At 41.2% G+C, this 22,821-nt stretch overlaps 1 protein-coding gene and 1 long non-coding RNA gene across 2 annotated transcripts in view; one reads left to right on the top strand and one right to left on the bottom strand.

Annotated features, from left to right (window-relative positions):
* Cfdp1 (chromatin remodeling protein CFDP1) overlaps positions 1 to 22,821 on the top strand; it is an 83,326-nt gene that overhangs the window by 21,607 nt on the left and 38,898 nt on the right. Inside the window, 1 exon segment of the mRNA XM_048437212.3 lies at positions 792 to 911. Coding sequence (XP_048293169.1) covers positions 792 to 911 — 120 coding nt within the window.
* LOC125402444 (uncharacterized) overlaps positions 19,376 to 22,821 on the bottom strand; it is a 39,639-nt gene continuing 36,193 nt past the window's right edge. The window contains exons 5-6 of the long non-coding RNA XR_014999025.2: positions 22,521 to 22,702; positions 19,376 to 19,819 (exon numbers count right to left, since the gene is read on the bottom strand). This is a non-coding gene — a long non-coding RNA (uncharacterized LOC125402444). The remainder of the gene's footprint in view (positions 19,820 to 22,520; positions 22,703 to 22,821) is intronic.

Genomic DNA, 22,821 nt, shown 5'->3' on the forward strand with positions numbered 1-22,821 from the left:
TGTACTGTCTGACTGTAATTTTGGACCTGCTTACTGGTAGATTGGAATTTAAACAAAATTCCCCAAATGTTTTATTGCCTGGCATGTCAAAGCATGCATTACATACTTCTCTTTCTCTCTTTACCTGGAATATGAGGCATCTTAAGTATTCTTATTTGATCTTTTAGAACTCAGTTTTATCTGATGCAGTTTTTCCAGATTTGAAATTGGATAGGATTGTGTTACATTCTGTTCCTCCCTGAGTAGTTCGGATTTATTCGGTTTTAGGAAATTGTGTTTTGTCTTTGGGTTTTTCGGTGCAGAGAAGAAAGAAGCCTTCTGTGGAGTATTTTCTAGTTATTTGCTTTTCTTTTTGAAATGAAGACAATGGTTTTGTCTCTGTCTCCCATCTCTCCATCTCACATTTCACTTGCCCTTTGAGTCTTTTTTTTTTTTTTTAAAGATTTATTTATTTATTATGTACACTGTGTTCAGCCTCCATGTATGCCTGCAGGCCAGAAGAGGGCCAAGTGAGCTGAGATCCAGGAGTGGTTGCTGGAGTCTTCACGCTGACAGATGTAATGGAGGAGACTTGGATAAAATTTCATGCATTGTTGTTTTACTTGTTAATATCAGTCTGGGAAAGCGCCTATTTGTACAACTCTTAGAGTGAACTTAAATCATGAGACTCAGCGGCCAGAACTTATTTAAAACTCAGTAATGAGTATGTCCCTAGTTTTCATTTATTTCCTTTGCTACAATATTTGCTTCTTATCCCACTTGTAAATTTGTTGTCTCTTTTCTTGAAATAGGGTGACTAAGGAAGTAGATGCTGCATCTAAGGAAGCCAAATCTTTCCTCAAGCAAAACGAGAAAGAAAAACCTCAGGCTGTTGTCCCTTCAGCAGCACCAGCGCTCCCTGCTGGATCGGGGTGAGTATTTGCATCAGTCCAGAGTGGACTTGGCACACTGGGGACTTCTCTGTGCAAGAGCCTGTTTCCAACTGCAGCTGTCACCGCTCCTTTTCTGAGATAGGGAATGAAACTTCTGCTCTGCCTTGTTGGAAGTTTTTACCCAGATAGAGTTTGCTAGGAAAAATTAGCTACAGGTTGCTTATTTAATAATTCCAGCTTGGAAAAAGGTAACCACAAAGCTGAACATGTAAATTGTATACCTAAAAAAAATGATAATTTTTGCATGGCAATATTAGCAGTTCATCAGCACTTTGAATGTTTGAGTTGAGTATAGCAGAGGGACATAAGAAAGTCGAGTGGGCACAGGGATGTACTCTGTAGTCCAGCTACTTGGGAGACTAAGATAGGTGGAGGTGGATCACTTGAGCCCAGAAGTTCAAGGCCAGCCTAGGTCTCAGAGTGAGCCCCTGTCTCAAAGAAAGCAGTCAAACATGATTAAAAGAAAGAAACTCTGATAGTTTACTCCCTTCGCACTTTCCATATTTTAGTTATTTTTAGCTGAAGTTTTTCTCTTTGAAAAAGCAAGAGTTCCTGTCTTCTTAGCATATGTAAGAAACAAATAAGAGAAACCCAGGGCTGTAGGCCCTAGGGACGTGACCATAGACCACATCACATGGTTAGCCCTAACTAGCCAACTAGCACTTGCAATAGGGAGTTCTAGGTAGGGGAGCTCCACAGCTGCTCTTCTGACCTTCAGGTGGCGGGGTCGGGTGGGCTGTCACCTCATTAACATACTCACCTTTGCTGTGAACAGGAAGGTGGTTTTTGAGACAGAGTCTTACTGTATAGGCCTGGCTTTGCCTGAAGCTAACTCTGTAGACCAGGCTGATCTCAAATTCTCCAAGATCCCTGCCTCTGCCTCCTGAATGCTGGGATTAAAGGTGTGTGTCACCTCATCTGGCAAACAGGAACATTTTATTTTATGTTTTTTTCTCTCCCATTAAAATCCCACTCTATTTTCCTATCAAACTCTGCAGGCAAACCTTCATCTTTTTCGCCCTGACTTCGAATAATACTATGACAGTGGTATGTCCCATAGGGCGCACTTACCAAGAGCAAAATCTGAGACCTAGGTTTACGTGCAAGTCAGTTATGTGAGAAGTGATTCTTGAGAGACCCAGAAAGGGAGGTAAAAGGAAGAAGGACCCCTCTCAGATACTACTACCCACCTTTTCTATTATACATTAATAGTATTGTTGCTATGGAAGATTCGGCTAATCAGACTCTTATTAAAGGCAGCTGGGGCTATTGGGTATCAGCATAGGACAGTCTCTTTAAATTGACTGAGTGGGATTCTTCCTAAACCTGATCTATACAGTCCTAGCATAGTCAAGGGTCAATGTCAAGGCTTAGTTGAGAAAAGGTTGAGAGGGGTCTGACTAAAGTTCATTAAGGAGGAAGTCGTCCTGAAGCTGTGTACAGAGCTCCGGGGTAGAGGGCAGCTGAGAAAAGGAGTTGTGGCTGGCGGCTGTTTTTCAGGAGATTAATGACCTACTGACTCCCTTACAAAAGGGGTAAAATAAAGTCTGTTCAAATCAGTTTCTTTGAAAGCTATAATGGAATATACCAGAGTATAAGAATATGTTCTAAATATCTGAGTAAAAGTGCATGAATATGGGACTTTTAATTACGTATAGTGCAGTATTATTTATGCCTTGATTTTCTGATAAATCACGTGGCCTTCAAGGGTGATCTGCTTATGTTTCTGACCTTGTCTCAGAAAACTTTTACAGTTATAACTGCTTGGAATGCCAAAGGAAGTCATCTGCTTAGGAATTCAGACTCATTTTATCTGTGAGAACATTAGAATCTGCAAAGATACCACATACTTAAGTATGGAAGGTCTTTACAAGGGAGGAGTTTGTAGAGGTTATCTAATATATATAAAAGAAAAGTAATGCAGTAAAATGTTTTCCATGGCTTTTTTTTCTTTCAACTTTGAGAGCTGCTTCAGTTTATAGAAATTGTGTGTTTTCCTTTCCTCTAAACAGATTTAAGCAATACAGGAAAACCAGTGCAGAAGACTAAAACATCCTGCCCCACATCTCTCAGTAACAAATAAGGACAGATGCAGAGGAGCCAGTGTTTGTAACTGAAAATGTATTTCCTCCACATGTTTAAAATAGCACGCCATTTAGGCTATAAAAAGCCAGAGTTTGTGTGTTGGGGTTGGAGTAAACCATCTTTCAATTAGAGGCCAGAATCATGCTGTCACATTTGGTAGAGGAAAGTACAATGCTTACTTAGTGTGTCCAAATTCCCATGGCTTCACATCACCCAGGCCTCTTGATCTCTCTTCCTCCGCATGAATTCCTGCTGCATCTAGCTCTACCAGCTGGTAGCTAGCCAGGCTTCAGGCCCACGTTTGCTCTTTTCTTCCACTCTCACATTTACTACTCCATGAGTCTCATCAAAACTTAACAATCCTTGCTGTAAGCACAGAATTCTTACTGAGTTACTGTGTTAAGCTGTAGCCTTACAGATTGAGAACAAACTAAGACAATAAAATATAAGGTGGGAAGATAATATTTTTCCCATGTGGTTTTGTCTTGTTCTTGATGTTTGGACATAGAAAAAGACTATTTTTGAACCCTCCTGGAATGTCAGTTTAAGTAGTGTTTGTCCCAAAGACAGAAAAGATAGGATTTGTCCTAGAGCCATATAAAGATTAAGACTTAAATTGATAGATGGGCATGGTGACTGTAATCCTAGCATCCAGCAGTGAAGGCATAGGATCCAGGAGTTAAAGGCCAGCCTTGAGTACATAGTGAATCTGCGGTCCACATGGACAGTATGAGACTTGGTCTCTGAAAACTAACAGAAACACCTGATCTAGTGGTTTGTCAGTTGTTGATGTCTTTGACTGTCCCAGGAACCTAACTTTGTCAATAGTTTTCTGTCTCAACAGTTGATAGGTGATCTTTCCCAGAGTCCTCAGCAGTTAGTAATTATGAACTGAGCTTATTTAGTTTTTAAGCAAGCATAATCATTAACTTTTGATGGATTAATTAGCATTTCACTTAAATTAACAGAAATCAGATATAGCTGCAGTATTGAGAGGAGATGTTTCTAGCATTTGACTAGACTCTCTACGTGCCTTGTTTTGTTGTTTGAATACCTTGATATTTTCTTTGTCCAGTGGTAAGTTTACAGTTGAATGTATATTAAAAGCCTGCATACACACCAAGGTCAAGACCTTTGAATGGTTCAGTCAAAGAATGAGACCTCCAGTTGGGTTCCTACAGAAATATGTACGATGTCATGAGTAAAAAGCCTATTGGCAAATATTATAAGTAAAAATAGAGGAAAACATGACCTCTGACAGTATGGGAAATCTAGAAGTGATATTCTATGATGAATAGTCTGTTTAGTAATGTATAATTGGATGATGTTTTTGGTTGTTTTGTGGGTGTTTTTTGTTTGTTTGTTTGTTTGTTTTAAGAAAGGGTTTCTCTGTATAACAGTCCTGGCTGTCCTAGAACACTCTGTAGATCAGGCTGGCCTCCTTACAAAGATCTTCCTGCCTCTGCCTTGCTGCGATTAAAGGCATGAGCCTCCGCTGACTTTTTGGTTTTTGGTTTTTTTTTTTTGAGACAGGGTTTCTCTGTGTATCTTTGGCTGTCCTGGAACTTACTCTGTAGACCATGCTTGCCTCAAACTGTTTGTTTATGAAACAGGATCTTAAGACTATGTAAGCTACAATGGCTTCCAGCCTGTGATCCTCTTGCCTCAACGTTTTGAGTGCAGGGATTATAGATGTGTGCTACCAAATCTGGTCAAAAACAAAGCAAAAGCAACTAATAATAATAATAATAACAACAACAACAGCAACACTTTAATGACACAAAATGTGACACTTGTAAGTAATTATCACTTTGAAATATACCAGTCATTGGTTTCTGGCAAACTCATGGGGTATATTCATAGTAATAGGCAGAAACACTGAATCTGTTACTAGTCACTCCCATCTTCACCCTCAACTCACAGACTTTCTGGGTCTGTATTTGCTTATTTTGGGCATTCCATGTATGGAATTCCAATATTTGCTCTTTTTCCTTGAGATTTATTTAGGTAATTTCTGTGTATAAGTGTTTGTCTGTATATCTGTCTGTACCACGTGTGTGCTTATGGCAGTGAGTGTCGGATCCCGTGGGACTGGAGTTACAGGTGGTGGTGAGCTGCCATTGTGGGTCTTCTCTAAGAGCACTAAGTCCTCTTAAACACTGAGCTACCTCCCCAGCCCTCTGTCTGGCTTTTTTGACTTAACATAATATCTTCAGGGTTCATCCATGTTGTAGCATTTATCTATACTTTACTTTTCTTTTTATACCCTTTGTGGAATAATATAATTGTAAGACTATAGTACATTTTGTTTATGTGTGTGCTAATTAATGAATTTTACATTTGACTACTATAAATGCTTCTGTGGACATTCATGTGTAGACTTTTGTATTATTGGTTGTTTTCATTGCTCTGGAGTATATTCATACAAGGATTTGTGGATTAGACAGTATCTAGAATAAGATCTTTAAATTTTTAAAAAAATTTACTATATGAGTGGGCAGTGGTGGCACACACCTTTAATCCCAGCACTCGGGAGGCAGAGGCAGGCGGATCTCTGTGAGTTTGAGACCAGCCTGGTATACAAGAGTTCCAGAACTGGTTGCAAAGCTACAGGGAAACACTGTCTCGAAAAAAAAAAATTTTTTTTTTTACTATGTGTATATGGGTGTTTCACCTGCATGTGTGTCTGTGCACCATGTGTGTGCCTGATGTTCACAGAGTCCAAAAGATGTCAGATCCCTTAGAGCTGGAGTTAGAAGTGACTGAACTACCATGTAAGTTCTGGGAACTGAACCTCGGTCCCCTGCAAGAGTGGCCCATGCTTTCAACCAGTGAGTCATCTCCAGCCTCTTTAAGGTTCTTTTAAGCTGTTCTAAAAATAAACCTCTAGCTAGGTAGGTATGGTGACTTGGGAGGCAGAGGCAAGAAGATTGATGCCGGCCTGATCCACGTAACAAGTTCCAGGCAAGCCAGGGATATTAGCAAATGCTGTCTCAAAGATTAACGTAACAACAAAAGGTCTGTAGGAGAAGTCATCAAAAATTTAAATTAGCGTGCTGAAGAATCTATATTATAAGCCATTTTTGTTATATTCTTGCAGTCTCAATTGTGCCACACTTTTGTTGTGAAAAATAGTGAAGTACTTTAGGTCCTTTTGCATGCATAGAACAGGCACTTGAATTTATTATACTAGCAGAGTTAATTACAGTAATGGTCTTCTGAAGACGGAGATGACGACCTTTATTTAGAGGGAGCATTGTGATGTTCGGGGATGAGTATAGTATTCTGGTTAGTAACAGCAGCCATTACTGAGCATGCACTAGAGGGCAGATTCGTCCTAGGAAAGCAAGCTCTCAGGTGCTTAAAGCACTCCTAAGACCATGGTGCTGTACATTTTCTTTTGTCTAATTAGATTAGTCTTTAATCTGAGATTTCTTTGTTCTGTGCAGTTTCTAGCTATATTAAATTGCAGTTGGTTTTGTTTTCAACTCTACTTTGTTTGGAAAGTGATTTTCCCCTCATTTTTATGATGCACAGTTTTTTTTATGGAAGTTTTTTGTTGTTAAATACAAATATTTGCTGACAGATGGTACAACCACTAAAGGCACTGTTGCCAAACCTGGTGAGAAAACTGACTCCACAGGCTGTTCAATCGCATCTACACAAGGTGTGGTACTCGTGACCTCCTCCCTTTCCCCAGACAAAAATAAATAGACAGGCCAGGCGTGGTGACCCCAGCACTCGGGAGACTGAGGCAGAGGCAGGTGGATCTCTGTGAGTTCAAGGCCAGCCTCGTCTACAAGAGCTAGTTCCAGGACGGGATCCAAAGCTACAGAGAAAGCCCTGCCTTGAAAAACCAAAAAAAAAAAAAAAGAAAGAAAAAGGTTAAATTTCAGGTTAAAAACTGAATTTTATAAAGACAGAAATTTAGGAGCTGCATTATTAATAGTGATCCTTTTAAAATTCTGTATGCTACAAGTCTTAGGCACTTTTGTGTGAAACTTATCTGTTCTGATGTCGGGAAAGAATGCCATTCATTGGAACATGACTATCAGTGAGTCCTATGTTCTGACCAAGGTTCTGATAAAAGAATCCTAGTACTGTTTTGTGGATGGTTGTAATTATATTGCAAGATTCACATATATTAAATTTTTAATTTTAACTAGGGATTTTTCTTCCATAAGAGGCTGAGAAGTAATGTTCTAATTGTTTTAGTTGGGCATTGAAAATCAGGCTGTCCTGAAGTCTGCATTTGCTGTATCCAGTTACATGGTCTTTGGTTCTTGCCGAAGCCCTATTATTCAAGCAAATCTATTGTAAATGTAAAATGAAATAATTTGAAACTTTGGAAATAGATGTGCTAGAAAAACAGAGGCGAGAAAATGACAGATTCTAAGCAAATATCTATCTTTTGACCTAGTAAACATGACCATAAAAGCACAATTTGATTATTAGCTGTGCTTGAACATGACTTGAGGATGGATGGGAAACCTTGCCTTACGTTCTGTTTTAAATTGAGAGCCCTTCCTCACTCCAGCTGTTTGGAGAGTGTGGGAGAAAAAGGGCTTTCCCCACAGCCAGGGTTTCGAGGAAAGTCTCTGTAGTGTGGTAATTGTTGGGCACAGTGGAGTACACCTGTCATCCCCAAGACGACCCCTCCCTTCCTTCTCCTGGACACTTGGTAGGTTAAGAAGCTTCTCTCCAATCCAGCAACCCCACCTGCATAGCCCTGATATGTTTCAGGGGCAGGAGTGTACTGCACTCTGTGCTCTTACTTGGGCCCAAACCTCAGAGTTCTAAATCATCTCTGCTCCCCACCCTGTACCAAATCCAATAAGTTCTTTTAATTGTATCTTTGATGAGTGGCTAAATATTCTTAGCCCCTATACTTTTCCACCCACTCTCTCCTGCCACATAGTGGCCCATTAAATTTCCACTTCTATAACGTTTTTTCCTGTCCCTTTCTTTTTGAAACATCTGTCTTTAGGATATTCTAAAATCTTTCCAAAGCCTTGAACTGTTGTAATCGTTTCCTAAGTTTACTTAAAACCCACAGTTTCTCTTCCTGCATCCACCCAACATGTCACTACGGGATAATTGGGCAGCGGTTCACTTCAAATCATATTACTTCCCCCAAATGTACCCTCATTGCTTCCTGTTAAATTTTAGAGTCTTCAGCTTGATGTTAAGGAATTCCATCCTTTATCTCCAGCCAGTTCTTTTCTTCTAAGTTATTTTATGTGGTAGCCACAGGACTCATTCCCTTTAGCTTACATTATTCTCCTTCAGCTTTGGTGTAGGTATAAATATTTTGTTTTGTTTCCTTTTTTTTCTTTTTGGTTTTTTTTCAAGGTAGGGTTTCTCTGTGAGACAGTCCTGACTGTGCTGGAACTTGCTTTGTAGACCAGGCTAGCTTCAAACTCACAGAGGTCCACCTGGCTCTGCCTCCCAAGTACTGGTATTAAAGGCGTACGCCACCACTGCCCAGCTTGATGGTGTTCTTTTAAGGCTAGGAGTTAGCCTGTATTTTTCAAAACTGGGCTTGATTTTATATTTCTTTAATGCCCTGGTTTGAGCTTGGGCTTAGGCTAATTTTGAATGTAAATGTGTGGCTTGGAATTCCTGGAACACTGAGGTACTATAGTTAGGATTATAGTCTTGAATCCCAAATCCATATGAGTTTTCTCAGAAGAGACATGTCTTCCTATCTGCGTCTAACCTGAATAGTGATGGGCTCTTGGTGCTCCCTGCAACATCGAGTGTTCCCCTAGTCCTTCTGTCCGCTCTAGTCAGAGTCTTAGATTCTGGCTCTCTGGCTCTGGAACGCCAAGACAAGGTCTGCTTTGATTTGGTTTATAAAACCCAGGCCCGGAAGTTATTAAAACCGTCTCCTAGCCCTCTCAGTCATTCTGTCAGGTCATGTGCACTGTTGCGGTTTTTCACTTCCTCTTTTAAGTCTAGCCGTCTGGAGGTTCCCTTTCTTTTCTGTGCTATACTTTTGTCTAGTATTTCTAGGTCGTGGTGTGGCAAACGTTTAGTTTATCTTAAACACTTACATATTCCATGTTGCTTTTTTCATGTTTCTGAACATCTTTGTTGCGTTTCTGTTGCTGGGATGAACCAACATCATGACCAAGAACACCTTGGGGTGAAAGGGTTTATTTTGCTTAGACTTCACAGAACTGTCCGTCCTGGAAGGCAGTCGGGCAGAAGCTCAAGGCAGGAACCTGGAGCAGGAGCTGAAGCAGAGGTCACGGAGAAGCACTGCAAACTGGCTGGTCCTCCACGGCTTGCCCAGCCTGCTGTCTTGTATACCCAGAGCCACCTACCCTGGGTGGCTCCACCCTCAGTGGTGCAGACCCTCTCACTTCAGTAATGCCCTCAGGCTTGCCTACAGCACGATTTTAGGCATTTTCTCAGTTGAAGTTTCTTTCTCTCAGATGACTTTAGCTTGTGTCAAGTTGACATAAAATTAGCCAGCACACTGAGCAACTAGTACAGAGCTCTGGATTGCATTTGGTGAATTTGAAGTGAATATAAAACTGTGTGTGTACGTGTGCATGCATGCGAGTTAGTGTTACAGAAAAGCAGCAAGTAAACTTTGGTCTCAGGAGACTTGTTTTCCTTTCTGAGTGTGTATTCTCCTCTCAGTGTTAGTTGTGACAGCAGGTTGGTTTCGGTTCCATAGCTTGTGTCCAGCACGTCCTAAGTGTGGAGCAGTTGCGATGTCTCCAGTGGGATGGGCTGGCACTGGAGCTTCCTCGCACTGGGGCTCATGCACAGACACGTAGGGAGTTCCTTACTCATCGCACAGTCCTAGTTTGCAGTTCCCGCTGTTTTCCTTTGCAGTCAGCTTGTCTCCTGTGTTTCCACAGTGACATTTCACAATGCAGATCCTTGTTGGAATGCCAGAAACCCTGCCATGTGCTTGGTTGCTTTGTTTCCTACCCAGGAAACACATGGTTTTCCGTCAGCCTTCCTGCACTTAGGTTGTGCTGTCGTGTGGACAACAGGAAAAGTCCTTAAGTTGTTTTCTCCCCTGTAGCACAGGGGCCAGATTAAAGTGTGCTGAAGGGATTTTGATATACAGTGCCCCCCTTGCCAAAATATTCAAGCTGTGACTGTGGCAATAGAAGTTGCTGGGTGGTATAAGGAACATGAGCCACTTGGCCTGATACTCTTTCAAGGCTCCTGTTTGTAGCTTTGCAGAATTTTATCACTGCTTCTGGAAACTGTGGGGAGGAGGCTAAAAGTGGGGGCATAACTTCTTTTTGTTTGCTTTGGGGAACAGGGTCTCACTATGTAACTCTGGCTGTTCTGGAACTTGCTATGTAGCCCAGGCTGGTCCCCAACAGAGATTCACCTGCCTCTGTCTCCTGAGCACTGGGATTAAAGGCATGTGCCTGCATACCCAGGGAGGCATAGCTTCTCCGCCTGTGTTTTCCTTCTCACTTCAAGCATGCTGAATAGCTTCATGCTTGGTCTCCTTCCACACTTGACTGACTAGACACTGCGAACATCTTCTGTCTTCTCTTATACTTCGTTTCTTCTTGGTTTTCTTTCTTCTGTTACCTTTGCCAGCATCCTTCTCTGGACATTGACCGGAAATAGGATCTCAGAGACAGGCATGTTATCTTAGTTGTGGTTGGCGTGCCCTCATCTCATTTGTGAGTCACTCACTAGCAAGACTGAAGGATTGTGTGGGCTCCTGTGGCTGTGATGAGAACCATTAGCATCTGAGTGAGTCTCCTCCAGGCTTCATCTGTAAGGTTGCTCACTGGGGACTTAGCGTCTGCTGAGTGTTGCTTCTTTTGGCCCCATAGCCTGTAACTTACAAGGCAGGAAGTAGGTTAGCTATCACAGGACCCTTAACTGTTCAGCTCAGTGAGTTCGACAGTTGTGTATATCAGTTTATCCCAAGCCTCAAATAGAATGTTTTATGCCATCATTCCAGAAAGTTCCTTCATACCCTTTCCCATTTGTTTCTGCCTACACCTCTGTCGCTGCTAACTCTTGGTTTTATTTTGCTAGGTTAGTTCTCCCTATTTCAGAATTTCATATAAATAAGCTACACATTATTTTGTTTTTTGTTCTTGGCTTCTTTGACTTGGTGTTTTTGAGATTTGTCCTTGGTGTGTGTATTAGAAGTTCATTTCTGTCTTATCTCCATTGTATACATGTAACAGACTGTGTCCATCCTTTTCTACTGGTTTGATGGCTTATGGTTTTTTGTTTTTGTTTTTTAATGTTTTAAAATTCTCCTTTGTGTGTACTTGTGGAAATCAGAAGAAAACTTTAGGGATTTGTTTCTGCCCTTGTACCGTGTGGGTTCCAGGGGTGACTCTCACTCAGGTTGTCAGGCTTACTGGAAAGTGTTTTCACCCATTCAACTGTCTCATCAGCCCATGGTTATTTTTAAATCTCTTTTAGGGTAAGGGGTGTGGAGGCATGATGGGAGCTTGTCTTGTTTAAACCTGACTGGCCTTGACTTGCTAAATAGCTGGTGTTGCCCTTAAGCTTCTACTCTTCCTGCCTCCACCTGGGGTTACAGGGATGCATCACCACGCTCAGTCTTCATAGTCAAACATTCCTACTTCCTTTGGATGAGTGCTTAGGAATGGGCGTGCCAGACCAATGTAGAAGTAGTTTATGTTACAACAAACTGAAAGCAACTCTCCAAGATAGTTGTCCCATTTTACCTTCCTGTCATTGGTCCATGGGAGCTCTAACTGGCCCGTGTCCTGTCTACATTTGCTGTGGTCAATACTTTATTTCAGTAAGTATGAAATGGTATTTCCTGTAATTTTAGCTTGCATTGCCTTAAACTTGTACTGATGATAATGTACTTTCCACATGATTATTTGGCTTGTGTACATATTTGTAAAGGGTGTCTTCTAGTCTTACTCAGCCTTTTATTTATTTTAAAAACATTAAATTTTAATGTTATTTTAATTTCTGTGTATGAGTGTTTTCCTCTATGTACATATGTGCATCATGTGCATGTCTGGTATCCCCAGAGGTCAGAAGAGGGGGTCAAGTCCCTTGGAACTGCAGTTATGGGTAGTTGTGAGCCACCATATGTCAGACTTTGTTGTCTGTTGTAGTGGTCTCTACACCACTTATGGCTTTGGAGCATTGGGAAGTGGTTAGTCTAAAAGAGATGCTAGAAGCATAACATACTGAAGTTTGAAGAATTAGTAACGAAGAAAATAAACAAGTCAATTTTTATAGAAATGATATTGTTGATACAACATTTTAGATATATTTGGTTAAATAAATGATTAGAAATAAGGTCACTTTAACATGACTACTGTAGAATTTTAAGTTATATTTCTGTTAGATCTGTTCTAGAACTTCAGTAATAAAGATATATCTTTATGAGTTATTTTTATTCTGCATATTAAAGAAATTATTTTATGTAGAGAAAGACCCATAGGAGAATTAGTATGTAAGGATTAGCAAGAATGGATGAGGTGAGGGCAGGCAAGGTGGCATTGTGGGTAAAGATGCTTGCCACTAAGCCTGACCACCTGAGTTTTCTGTCTGGGGTCTGCATGGTGGAAGGAGAAAACTGACTCCTGTAGACTGTCATCTGGCTTTCACATTTGCATCATAGCTTGAGCTCAGACAGACAGACAGACAGACAGACACACACACACACACACACACACATGTACATACAAAGAATGAATGAAATGAGATCCCTTAAGTATCCCTTGGCCAGTTGAGCATCTGTTTGTGAAGGTATTAAAGGTCCTTGTGTTATTTTTGTGAATGTGGCCCTGGAAATGTGCTTGCTTTTTCTCTAAGCCAGTGTAGCTGAGTAAACCCAGGTCAGAAGGGGCTTTCAGAGCAAGCAGTGTAATGGGATGGTGTGGCTGTATAGAGGTGCATCACTGCTTTACCTCTAAGCCAGAACTGTCTGCTCCTGGACGGGGAACTAGCCTGTGATCTGATTTAAAACCATGATGTCATGAGCTGTTTTGTTTCTCCTAAGTTGATAAAGTTAATTTTCCTCTTTAGTGAGCAGTTTGCATGTGGAACTTTGGAAATAAATGTTACTGAGGCTTTTATTCTTTCTAACATGTGTGTTCTTGTTTATTTAGAATACAACCAGGTATGTAAAAGGTATGTTTACATGTCTGGGGTCAGGGCTTGATTGAGTCTAAATTTGTGAGTGACAAAGATTTCTTCCATGGAACAAAATGTAAAAGGAGAAATTGAGTATCGTTTGCTGGGAGTTCAGAAAATGGGCTGGCATGCAGATTCTGAGGCAGGAGCAGAGTACCTTATTTAGATTCTTTCGTGAAAAGATAAATGGTGCCTGGATCTTGATCTGCTTTTGTTGTGAGTTTTTGTTTCTGGTTGGATCCTGAGTCTGTCAGTGGGCAGTTGTGCAGTGCTTCCTTAGAGAGCTGGAAAGCTTCACTGACCTGATCTATATCTTGAGAATCCAGTTGATCATTTACCAAGGCTGAGCAGCAGCCATCTTGTAAACATGGGTGTGTTCCCAGCACTCAGTGCTGAGTTACTCATGAGCAGATAAGAAGGCCACAGCATGCAGCTTGTGCTGTCCCTAGATTGAGTTTCTACCGACTGAGTTCTTAGCTCCTTGTCACTCTTTAGACTGAACTCTTAGAGCTTTTATTTTGGGGCCTTTGAATTTACAGTAGAGGAAACAGAGCGGTGTTGTGATAGTCCTGCTTCCTTTGGAAGCAGGAGTATAATTTTTATGCTTTGGACTTGGATAGACTTGCCTGGTTCAACTCTTGTTTCTTTTAGATAAAAAGATGAAATCATAATTTCTAACTTCATAGAGCTGTTTTAAGAATGAAATGAGATAGGATATCTTAATATACATTCTGGTCCAGAAGAGCTCAATAGAAATTATTTTTCTGGACCAGCAAAATGGCTCACTGGGTAAAGGGGTTTGCTGCCAAGCCTGACAACCTGAGTTCAGTGCCCAGGACACACGTGGTGAAAGGCAATGACTGAGTCCTGCCAGTGATCCTCTAACCTCTACACGTGTGCTCTGGCACACTTGTACACATACACAAATAAATGTAACTAAAATTTTTAAAAGAATTATTCTTCTTGCTGGACATGGTTATATACCCAGCACTCGAGAGGTCCAGGTAATTCTTGATACATACAACTTCTAGCCTCGACTAAAATAAAATGGGCTGGGGAGGTGGCTCGGTGGGTAAGAACACTTCTTACATAGCATGAGGACCTGGGTTTGAATCCCTAGCTCCCGTATGAAAGCAGGCGATGACCTTGTATTCCTGCAGTCTAAATTTGGGCAGAGACAAGAGATCATGGAAGCGCTACTGAAATGGCAACCTTCAGGGTCAGGGAGATAAGATGGAGAGCAATAGAGCAGGATGCTGGACTCCTTCATGGCACCCGCACACATATCACATACCACACGTAACATAATTTTTAAAAAGAAAAGAAAATTTTCTTTTGTTTCTTTTTATTTTTTCCCTTTAAAATAACAGGGTTGACTTCTTTCCTGGTTAACATTAGATCACAAAACTAGGGAGTAGAGTTAACATGTATGTGAAACTTACACTAAAACCCATGTACTCTTCCTGCTGGATTAAGCCTTGTGGTAGAGAACACTGAAGCTCTCTGAGGAACTGGCACTGCTTTTCCTTCCTCTTCATGCTCATTTGGAGCCTGTTTGGATTGCCTTCTGTTCCTTCAAGTGTCCATTAGCTAGCATTTATAATTGTTATCTGAGAGAGGGTTAGTCCAGACAAGTCAGAAATCACCATGCTCTCTTTCTTCTTCCCTCATAGAAATGCGTTTGATCTCGCTGTTCAGTCATGTAAGTTACTGCCTTATGACTTATAAACTTCTTCCGGGGTTAGAGTCACTCCACACACCAGTTCTCAAACTGGTCTTAGGTCTCCTTGGTATTCATATGAATTGTTAAGACTTCCTATTGACATTTATGATATTAAATTAAAACAGGAAAATTTAAAACATTAATTTATTTTGAAAAATAAATACCCATCTCCTATCAATGTGACTAGCATAATTTTGTGTATATTTTGTAGAGCTTCTAGACTGCAGTATGAAATGTGGCATTTTATATTTTTATGAATCTCCTTCATATCTGTTTGCATATCTGATTGCCAACTCACAGCTGCTTAGCATCTCTACTGGCTGTCAGAGTTATAACACATGCCCTGTGGGAAATGCCACCATAGCTTGTAAGAGAAAAGGGGAGACTGTCCTAGTATCACGAAAGTGAGGTCTCTGGGTCCCTGTGACACTTTGGGAACTGCAGCTTTAGTGTCAGCTCTTGGAGGCCCGTCTCAGACAAAGGGCACTTTGTTGGTGGAGAGGCAGCAGAGAGTGGAATGTAGGCTACATTTCTAATGCCTTTTGATTATTTTGCTGTGTATATTACCATTTTCAGGTAAATTATTAAATGAAACCTTTAATCTTCCTTCTGGCAAAAAGATGTTTAAAGTAATAGATTGATGCTTATGGGGGGTGGTTTTGTTTTGTTTTGTTTTGTAGACAGCATCTCTTTAGCCCAAGCTGACCTAGAACTCACTACGTAGTTCAGGCTAGCCTCAAACATGTGGTAATCCTCCTGCCTCAGTCTGTCGAATGATGAGATTGCAACATAATGCCACCAAGTTGAGCTCCAACCCTTTGTGTGGGTCACATGTTCCCAGCCTTTTGTTGTCATTTCTGCATAGGCCCCAGAGGAGCAGTTAGTAGTGTCTTCTCTGTTCACACTTCCTGGTGTGAAAAGTCTTGTCTCTTTTAAAGATTGTGTGTTCATGGGGTGTAGGGCAAGGATTGGCTAATGTGCTTTTTCGTAGATGAACAGTGTGAGCATTTCCTTCCCTCCCTCCCTCCCTCCCGCCCTCCCTCCCTACCTCCCTCCCTCCCTTCCTCCCTCCCTCTTTTCTTTCTCCACAGACTTGACATTGTCAAAACTGGCTTCAGGGCCAGAATGCAGAGTATTTGTAAGCGGAGACTGCTTTTTGTTTCCCAGCCACCCAGACCCGAATAATCATACAGAAATTATATTAATTACAACATTGTTTGGCCTATTAGCTCAGGCTATTTATTAACTAAGTCTTACATCTTAAATTATCCCATTTCTAAGACAAATATCGTATGTACTCACTCATAAATGGTTTTTAAATATAAAGCAAAAGAAAAACCAGCCTACAGTTCATAATCCCAGAGAACATAGACAACAATGATGACCCTAAGAAAGACATACATGGATCAAATCTATATGGGAAGTACAAAAAAAAAGACAAGATCTCCTGAGTAAATTGGGAGCATGGGAACCATGGGAGAGGGTAGAGGAACGGAGGGGAGCAGAGAAAAAAATATATAGCCCAATAAAATCAATAAAAATTTTTTAAAGAATTAGCGCATTTCTGTTAATCTATGTGTTGCCATGAGGCTGTTGCTTACTTAAGGTTCCGACATCTGTCACCTTTGACAACTACATGTCATCTCCTTGACACCACCTTCTTTGTCCCTGGATTCAGTTTAGTTTTCCCACCTAGCTCTATTCTGCCCTGCCATAGGCCAAAGCAGCTTCTTTATTAACCAATGGTAATAAAACATATTCACAGCATACAGAGGGAAATCCCACATCAAGTATCTTATCAGGTTCTTTCTTAATGCCTGAATGAGGGTGGTTTGATGCTCTCTGTCTCCTTGTAGCAATTCTTGAATATTCCTAGCTGACATGCCCCTGGATTGCAGAAGGCAGGTGGCTGGATTTCAGAGCCAACAGTTTGTTCTTAAACAACAAGACTGTCTATTGCCACCAGATCTGCAGCTACCGTAGTAGATACTGGTTCCAGGCAGTATCATTTAAAAGAGAAATTGGTGCTGGTATATAAAACAGCTCTGTGGGACAGAAGTTTGCTGTCAAAAGTGAGAATTGTCCATAGTAACTCAACACCTGCAATCCCAGCACTCAGGAGGCATCTCAGTGGAGAACTGTCCTGAGTTTGAGGACAGCCTGGGCTATAGTAAGACCTGAACTGAAAAAACCATATACACACAAAAAAAGTGTAAAGGTCCACAGCAAACTACAATTTAGTCGTAGCGATTCTTTTCCCTTGACAAAACAGCACTCATAGAGGTTTGCTTGTAAGCGAAAAAGAGTACCTGGTAGTCTTACGGAAGGTCCTTCAGCCCACAGGCTCCTGGCTTGTGTTGTGGCTGAGGACTTCTTACTGTGCTGCACATTTTATTGAAATATAGTAAATGTATTTTCTAAACCAAAAGCCACACCTGCTTTAACAGTGTCCCTCCAACATGCTAGGATCGAACCCAGGCCTGACGTGTGTTAGGCATACACTCCACTGCTCAGCTACCTTCACAACTTTCTTCCTTTTTATTTTGGAATATAGTCTCACTACACTGAGCCAGGCTGACCTCACACTCAAGGTGCACCTGCCTTAGCTCTCAAGTAGCTGAGATTACAGGTGTGCAAAATGACACCTGGCTCAACTGTTTGTTAACTTACTTCTCATGCATTTTAACAATACAAAAACAAGTCATCTGAGTGGCTGGGATAGTGTACACTTGTACTCCTAACACTCAGGGTGAGGCAAGAGAACCATAAATTTTAGGCCAGTCTGGGCTACTTCATGAGATCCTGTCTCAAAAACTTTTTTCCCCTTCCTAAAACAGGGTTTCTCTGTGTATCCCTGGCTGTCCTAAAACTTGCTGGCCTCCAACTCAGAGATTGCCTGCCTCTGCCCCTCCCAAATGCTGAGATTAAAGGCATATGCCACCACGCCCTGCACTTCTTATGGTTTTATACTTTGCATTCATAACAAAAGGACACTAGGGAGGCTGAGGCAGGAGTATTTCTGTGAGTTCCAGGCCAGAGTAGGTTACAGATGTGAGTTCAAGTCCAGCTCAGGCTATATAGCAAGATTTGATCTCCAAAATAAACAACCCCAAGAAGAAGAAAGAATCTTCAGGGCAGTGGTGGTGCACGCTTTCACTCTTTTGGAGGCAGAGACAGGCAGATCTTTGTGAGTTCAAGGCCAGCCTGGTCTACAGAGCTAATTCCAGGACAATTAGAGCTACACAGAGAAACCCTGTCTTAAAAAACAAAAACAACAACAAAAAAGTCTTAAGAAGAAGAGCCGAAAGGTTGGTATGGTAATGGTGGTTAACTCATAAACCAGACGGGCATTACTCTTGGGACACGAAGGGCAAATGAATTAGAAGGACAGCTTTGCCTGCATAGTGAATGTGGGTTAGAGTGAGACCCTATCTCAGAACCCCCAAAACAAACTAATTCGTTTTTTAATTCTTATTTTATGTTTATTTTGCCTTGCCTACATATATGGCTGTGGAAGTCAGAAGAAAGTGTAGGATCCCTTAGAACTGGAATTAACAGATAACCCTGTGGCTGATAAGAATTGAATGCTGGTCCTCTGGAAGAACAGCCAGTGCTCTTAATCACTGTGCCATCTTTCCAGCCCTGCAAAACATCTTTTTTAATGATCCTAAATGTCTATATTTGCTGGCTGTTGACACCCTTGTAGGAGAGTCTGATGGAAGGTAAGCACCAGTGCTTGGTAGAGTGACTACTTACAGGGCGTAACTGCATCGCCATTTCAGGGGAGACTGTTTGAATGATTTGCAAAATGGCCATTTTATCCTTTCCCTTGCCTCCCCTCGGTCTTTTTTTTTTTCCCCTCTGGCAGGTGGGGAGCAATGCCCAGACTAGAATCTAGCACTCAATCAGCAGTATAGTTGCCTCCTCAGAGCTTTGCTATTTTAGAGCTGTTGGTGTGAATTATTCCTTGTTAATAGGAGCCTGGCTTCCCCTGCTGGCGAGAAGCTAATGCACACATTGCTTAAATCAGCAGTTCTTATCTTTTTGTTCTCGGGGCCTCTTTCTGCTCTTGAGAATTATTGAGCAGGTTTTATCAATTTTTATTTTATTATTTCAGATTATGTATATGTATTTGGGTGTGTGCAGGTAGGTTTGTGGAGGACCTCAGATCTCTCAGAGCAGAAGTTTCAGACGGAGTGAGCAGCCTGGGTAATAGGAACCAAACTCGTGTTTTTTGGAAGAGCCATATGTGCTTTTGACCACTGAACCATCTCCAGCCCTTAACTGAGTTTTAACTGTTGCTATTTATTGTAGGGAAATTAAAATATTTTAAAATTCTTTTTTTGTTTGCTCAATGACAAGATCTCACTGTGCAGCCCTCGCTGTTCTGAAATTTGTTACATAAATCAGGCTGCACTTGAATTTGCAACAACCTCCCCTCCCCCCCCTCCCCCCCCCCCCCGCGTCTCTACCTTTCAAGTGCTGGGATTATAAGGATGTGCTATCATGCTCAGCTTGCAATTTATTTTTTAATAACAATAATGATAAGGCCTATGTTAACATATTTTTTTTTAATTACAAAACCCAGCATTTTTGTTTTGTGAATCTAGTGTCTGGCTAGCATAGCTAGCCTTACATCTGTGTGAGCATGTGATCTGCTGTGACAGATTGCTTTATGCAAATGGATAGTTGAGAAAGGAACATTTTAGCAGTTTGGATGGTGTTGACTGCCCTGTGCTGCTGCGCGAACATGGAAAGAGTGCTGGTTTCCTCTGGTTTAGTGGTGCAGTCTGGGCGCCATCCGCGCTCTCTGTGCAGTTGCATTGCAGCCTGAAGAACCAGCCATCATCACGACACGATCTGTAGCACCGCATGGCGCTTGCTGGAACATACTTACTTGCTGGATTATGCTGCTCTTCTTGTGTTGGCTGACCTCACTGGGTAGTTTCTGTAAATAACGTTGATTACTATTACTGCCAATTTCATCAGAAAACTGTTTAAAGTACTGGGAGGTCATCCAGCTCGTGGTGGTATGTACAAATTTTCCAAAATTCTAAAACTCAGAATTTATCATTGGCAACCAGTGCTGCCAGTTGTTCTCCTTGTGACAGACTTACTTCGTTCATTCTTGAGAAATGAGAAGATGCCTGTCAAGTCCCCAAGCATGAACGAGTACAGTTTATCTGCCAGACACTTTAAAATGAAATGGTGCTCTATCACCCAAGCAGGTAATTCAGCTTGCAGATCAGTTGCATAAATGCTGTCTTTTGGAGACCTTTGTTCCCAGGAGAAATGCTTTTTGGTTACTTTCCATTCAAGTTGTTAAAAAAGACAATCTACTTAAGAACCAAGGTTCTGGGCCTAGAGAGATGGCTCAGTGTTTGAATGTTGCTGTTCTTTCAGTGAACCCAAGTTTGGTTCCCAGCACTGATGTCAGGGAGATCAAAACCACCTGTAATCAGTCTGGCTTCAGATGATTCAGGACCCTGCTTCTGGCGTCAACAGACCCTCCCTTACACGTGCATGTAAGCATGGACACATAAATGAGACTAAAACAAACCTTCAAGAAAAGAACCTTGGTGGAGGTGGGTGGATCTTTGTGAATTCGAGGCCAGACAGGGCTAAGTGATGAGACCCTCTTTCAAAAACAAACAAAAATAAACTAAAGAAATGAATCAAAGTTTGAGATCTCTTTGAGTTTGAGGTCAGCTTGATTTATATTGTAACTTCCAAGCCAGCCAAGACCTTGACTCAAAACAAAAAGAGCCATGGTTTGACTACGTGTTATTAAATTTAGGTTCATTTTTATTATAAATGTATAGTTTGTTTTATTTAAACTATTTTATTTCTTATAAAAACAAAATTTCTATATAAGTTTCAGAATACTTTTATTTTGAGTAATCATCATCAGACAACTTATAAAATGATGCATTCACTTAGTTTCCCCATATAATCACCTAATATGACCATGGCACTAGATATGTCTAAATTAAGATTATTTAGTAATAATCAAGCTGTATACTTCATTTGTTTTTCAAAACACAAGTGTCCTGTTGCTGTTCTAGCAAAGGATACTCTGTTGCTGTGGGAAGCTTCTTTAGTTTGTTTGGTTTTGTTTTTTCTTGACAGGGTTTCTCTGTGTAATAAATAGCCTTTGCCATCCCGGAACTCCATCTATAGACCAGGCTGGTCTCAAACTGACAAAGGTCTGCCTGCCTTGTCTTCCCAGTGCAGAGATTAAAGGCGTGTGCCACCATCACCATACCTAGGTTACTTTAGTGGTTTTTTTTAATTGATATTTATTTACTCATTTACTTTGTGTGTGCATGTGTATATATGTGGACACAATTGTGTCATGACACCCATGTGGAAGTCAGAAGGTAACTTGTGAGAGTCAGTTTCTCTCCTTCCACTATTTGGGTCTTAAAGCTCAAACTCACTCAGGTCACTAGGTTTGCAGAGCAAACATCTTTATTTACTAATCCATCTTCCTGGCCCCAAAACAGCAATATTTATGTTTAAAACAATACTTGCTGAGTGATTAGTGGTGGTTGGTGCCTTTATCCTCTGGAGGCAGAGGTAGGTGTCTGTGAGTTCAAGGCCAGCCTCATCTACAGAGTGAGTTCTAGGACAGTTAGGGCTACACAGAGAAATCCTGTCTCAATCCCTCCCCAAACCCCCCAAAACCAACCAAACAAACAAACAAACAAACAAAAAACACCCAATACCTTTCCCATTACATTAAGAAAATTAATGAAGTCAGGCAGTGGTGGTGCATGCCTTTAATCTCAGCACTTGGGAGGCAAAAGCAGCCACTCTCTGCGAGTTCTGGGCCAGCCTGGTCTGCAGAGCAAGTTCTAGACAGAGCTACACAAAGAAACCCTGTCTCAAAAAAATAAAAAAGAAAAAGAAAAAACCGCAAAGCTAACTAGAGTGTGCTCTGTGTATACCTTACCCAACATCTTGTAGAACTAAAATGCACTTGTCACAATTGAGGCTGTGGTGCTCCCATCTGTATACATGCGACTCCTCTAACCCTACCCATCTCTTGCTCATGTGACTCTAAGCCTGACATCAGGCATTAGGACCTCTTTCCCGCCATAATGTCCTGTGTGGGGCAAGTGACAGGCACTCCACAAACTGTTACTTCATTCTTAAGTGAGATTGGCTTCCTTTGGTCTCGGTCTGTCTTTCTGTCTCTCTCTCTCTCTCTTCCCTACTTCCCTTTCTTTCTTACTTTGTTTAGCTGCTTAGAATTAAAAAATACTTTTGACAAAGTTTTTTTTTTTTTTTTTTTTTTTTTTTTTGCTAGGGATGTAGAGAAGAATGAAACAGTTTCTGTCTTCCAGGACTAGAATCCCAGTGATGAAGGAAAACAATTCTGTGATCAAATGGACACAAATTCTTTTTCAATTGAATTTAATTATGTATTTATTTATTTATTTTGTGTGTGGGTATGAGTAGTGGTGTGTGAAGGTCAGAGGACAGTTTTGGGGTATCAACTCTCTCCTACCCGCTGTGGGATTGAACTCGGTTTACCAGGCCTGTGTGTAAAGAGCCTCTACCCACTGAGCCACCTTTCTGGCCCAACAAAAATGTCTGAAGCCATCAGTGCTGTCCTACTTCAGGATCATCTGACTTCTACATACCTGTTTTCTGTCTCTGTATCACCACAATTCTCCATGTTACCCTTCACACAGGAGGAAGTCTTAAAGGCAAGTAATTCAACATCCCTTTGTGGGCCATTCCTTCCTTTCCTCAGCTCCCTAGACATGGTGTCACCCTTCAGACGGTGGCAGTAGTGACTTGGCACTCTGTTCTTTCAGCAGCACTGGATACAAAAGAGAATGGTGGGAATGGTTACTTAATGAGCTTCTACCTTGGCTTTTTAAAAATATTTATTATTTTTAATTTACATGCATTGGTGTTTTACCTACATGTATGTCTGTA

The sequence above is a fragment of the Myodes glareolus genome, chromosome 22 (genome assembly GCF_982192425.1).
Source record: "Myodes glareolus chromosome 22, mMyoGla1.1, whole genome shotgun sequence".
Classification (NCBI taxonomy): Eukaryota; Metazoa; Chordata; class Mammalia; order Rodentia; family Cricetidae; genus Myodes; species Myodes glareolus.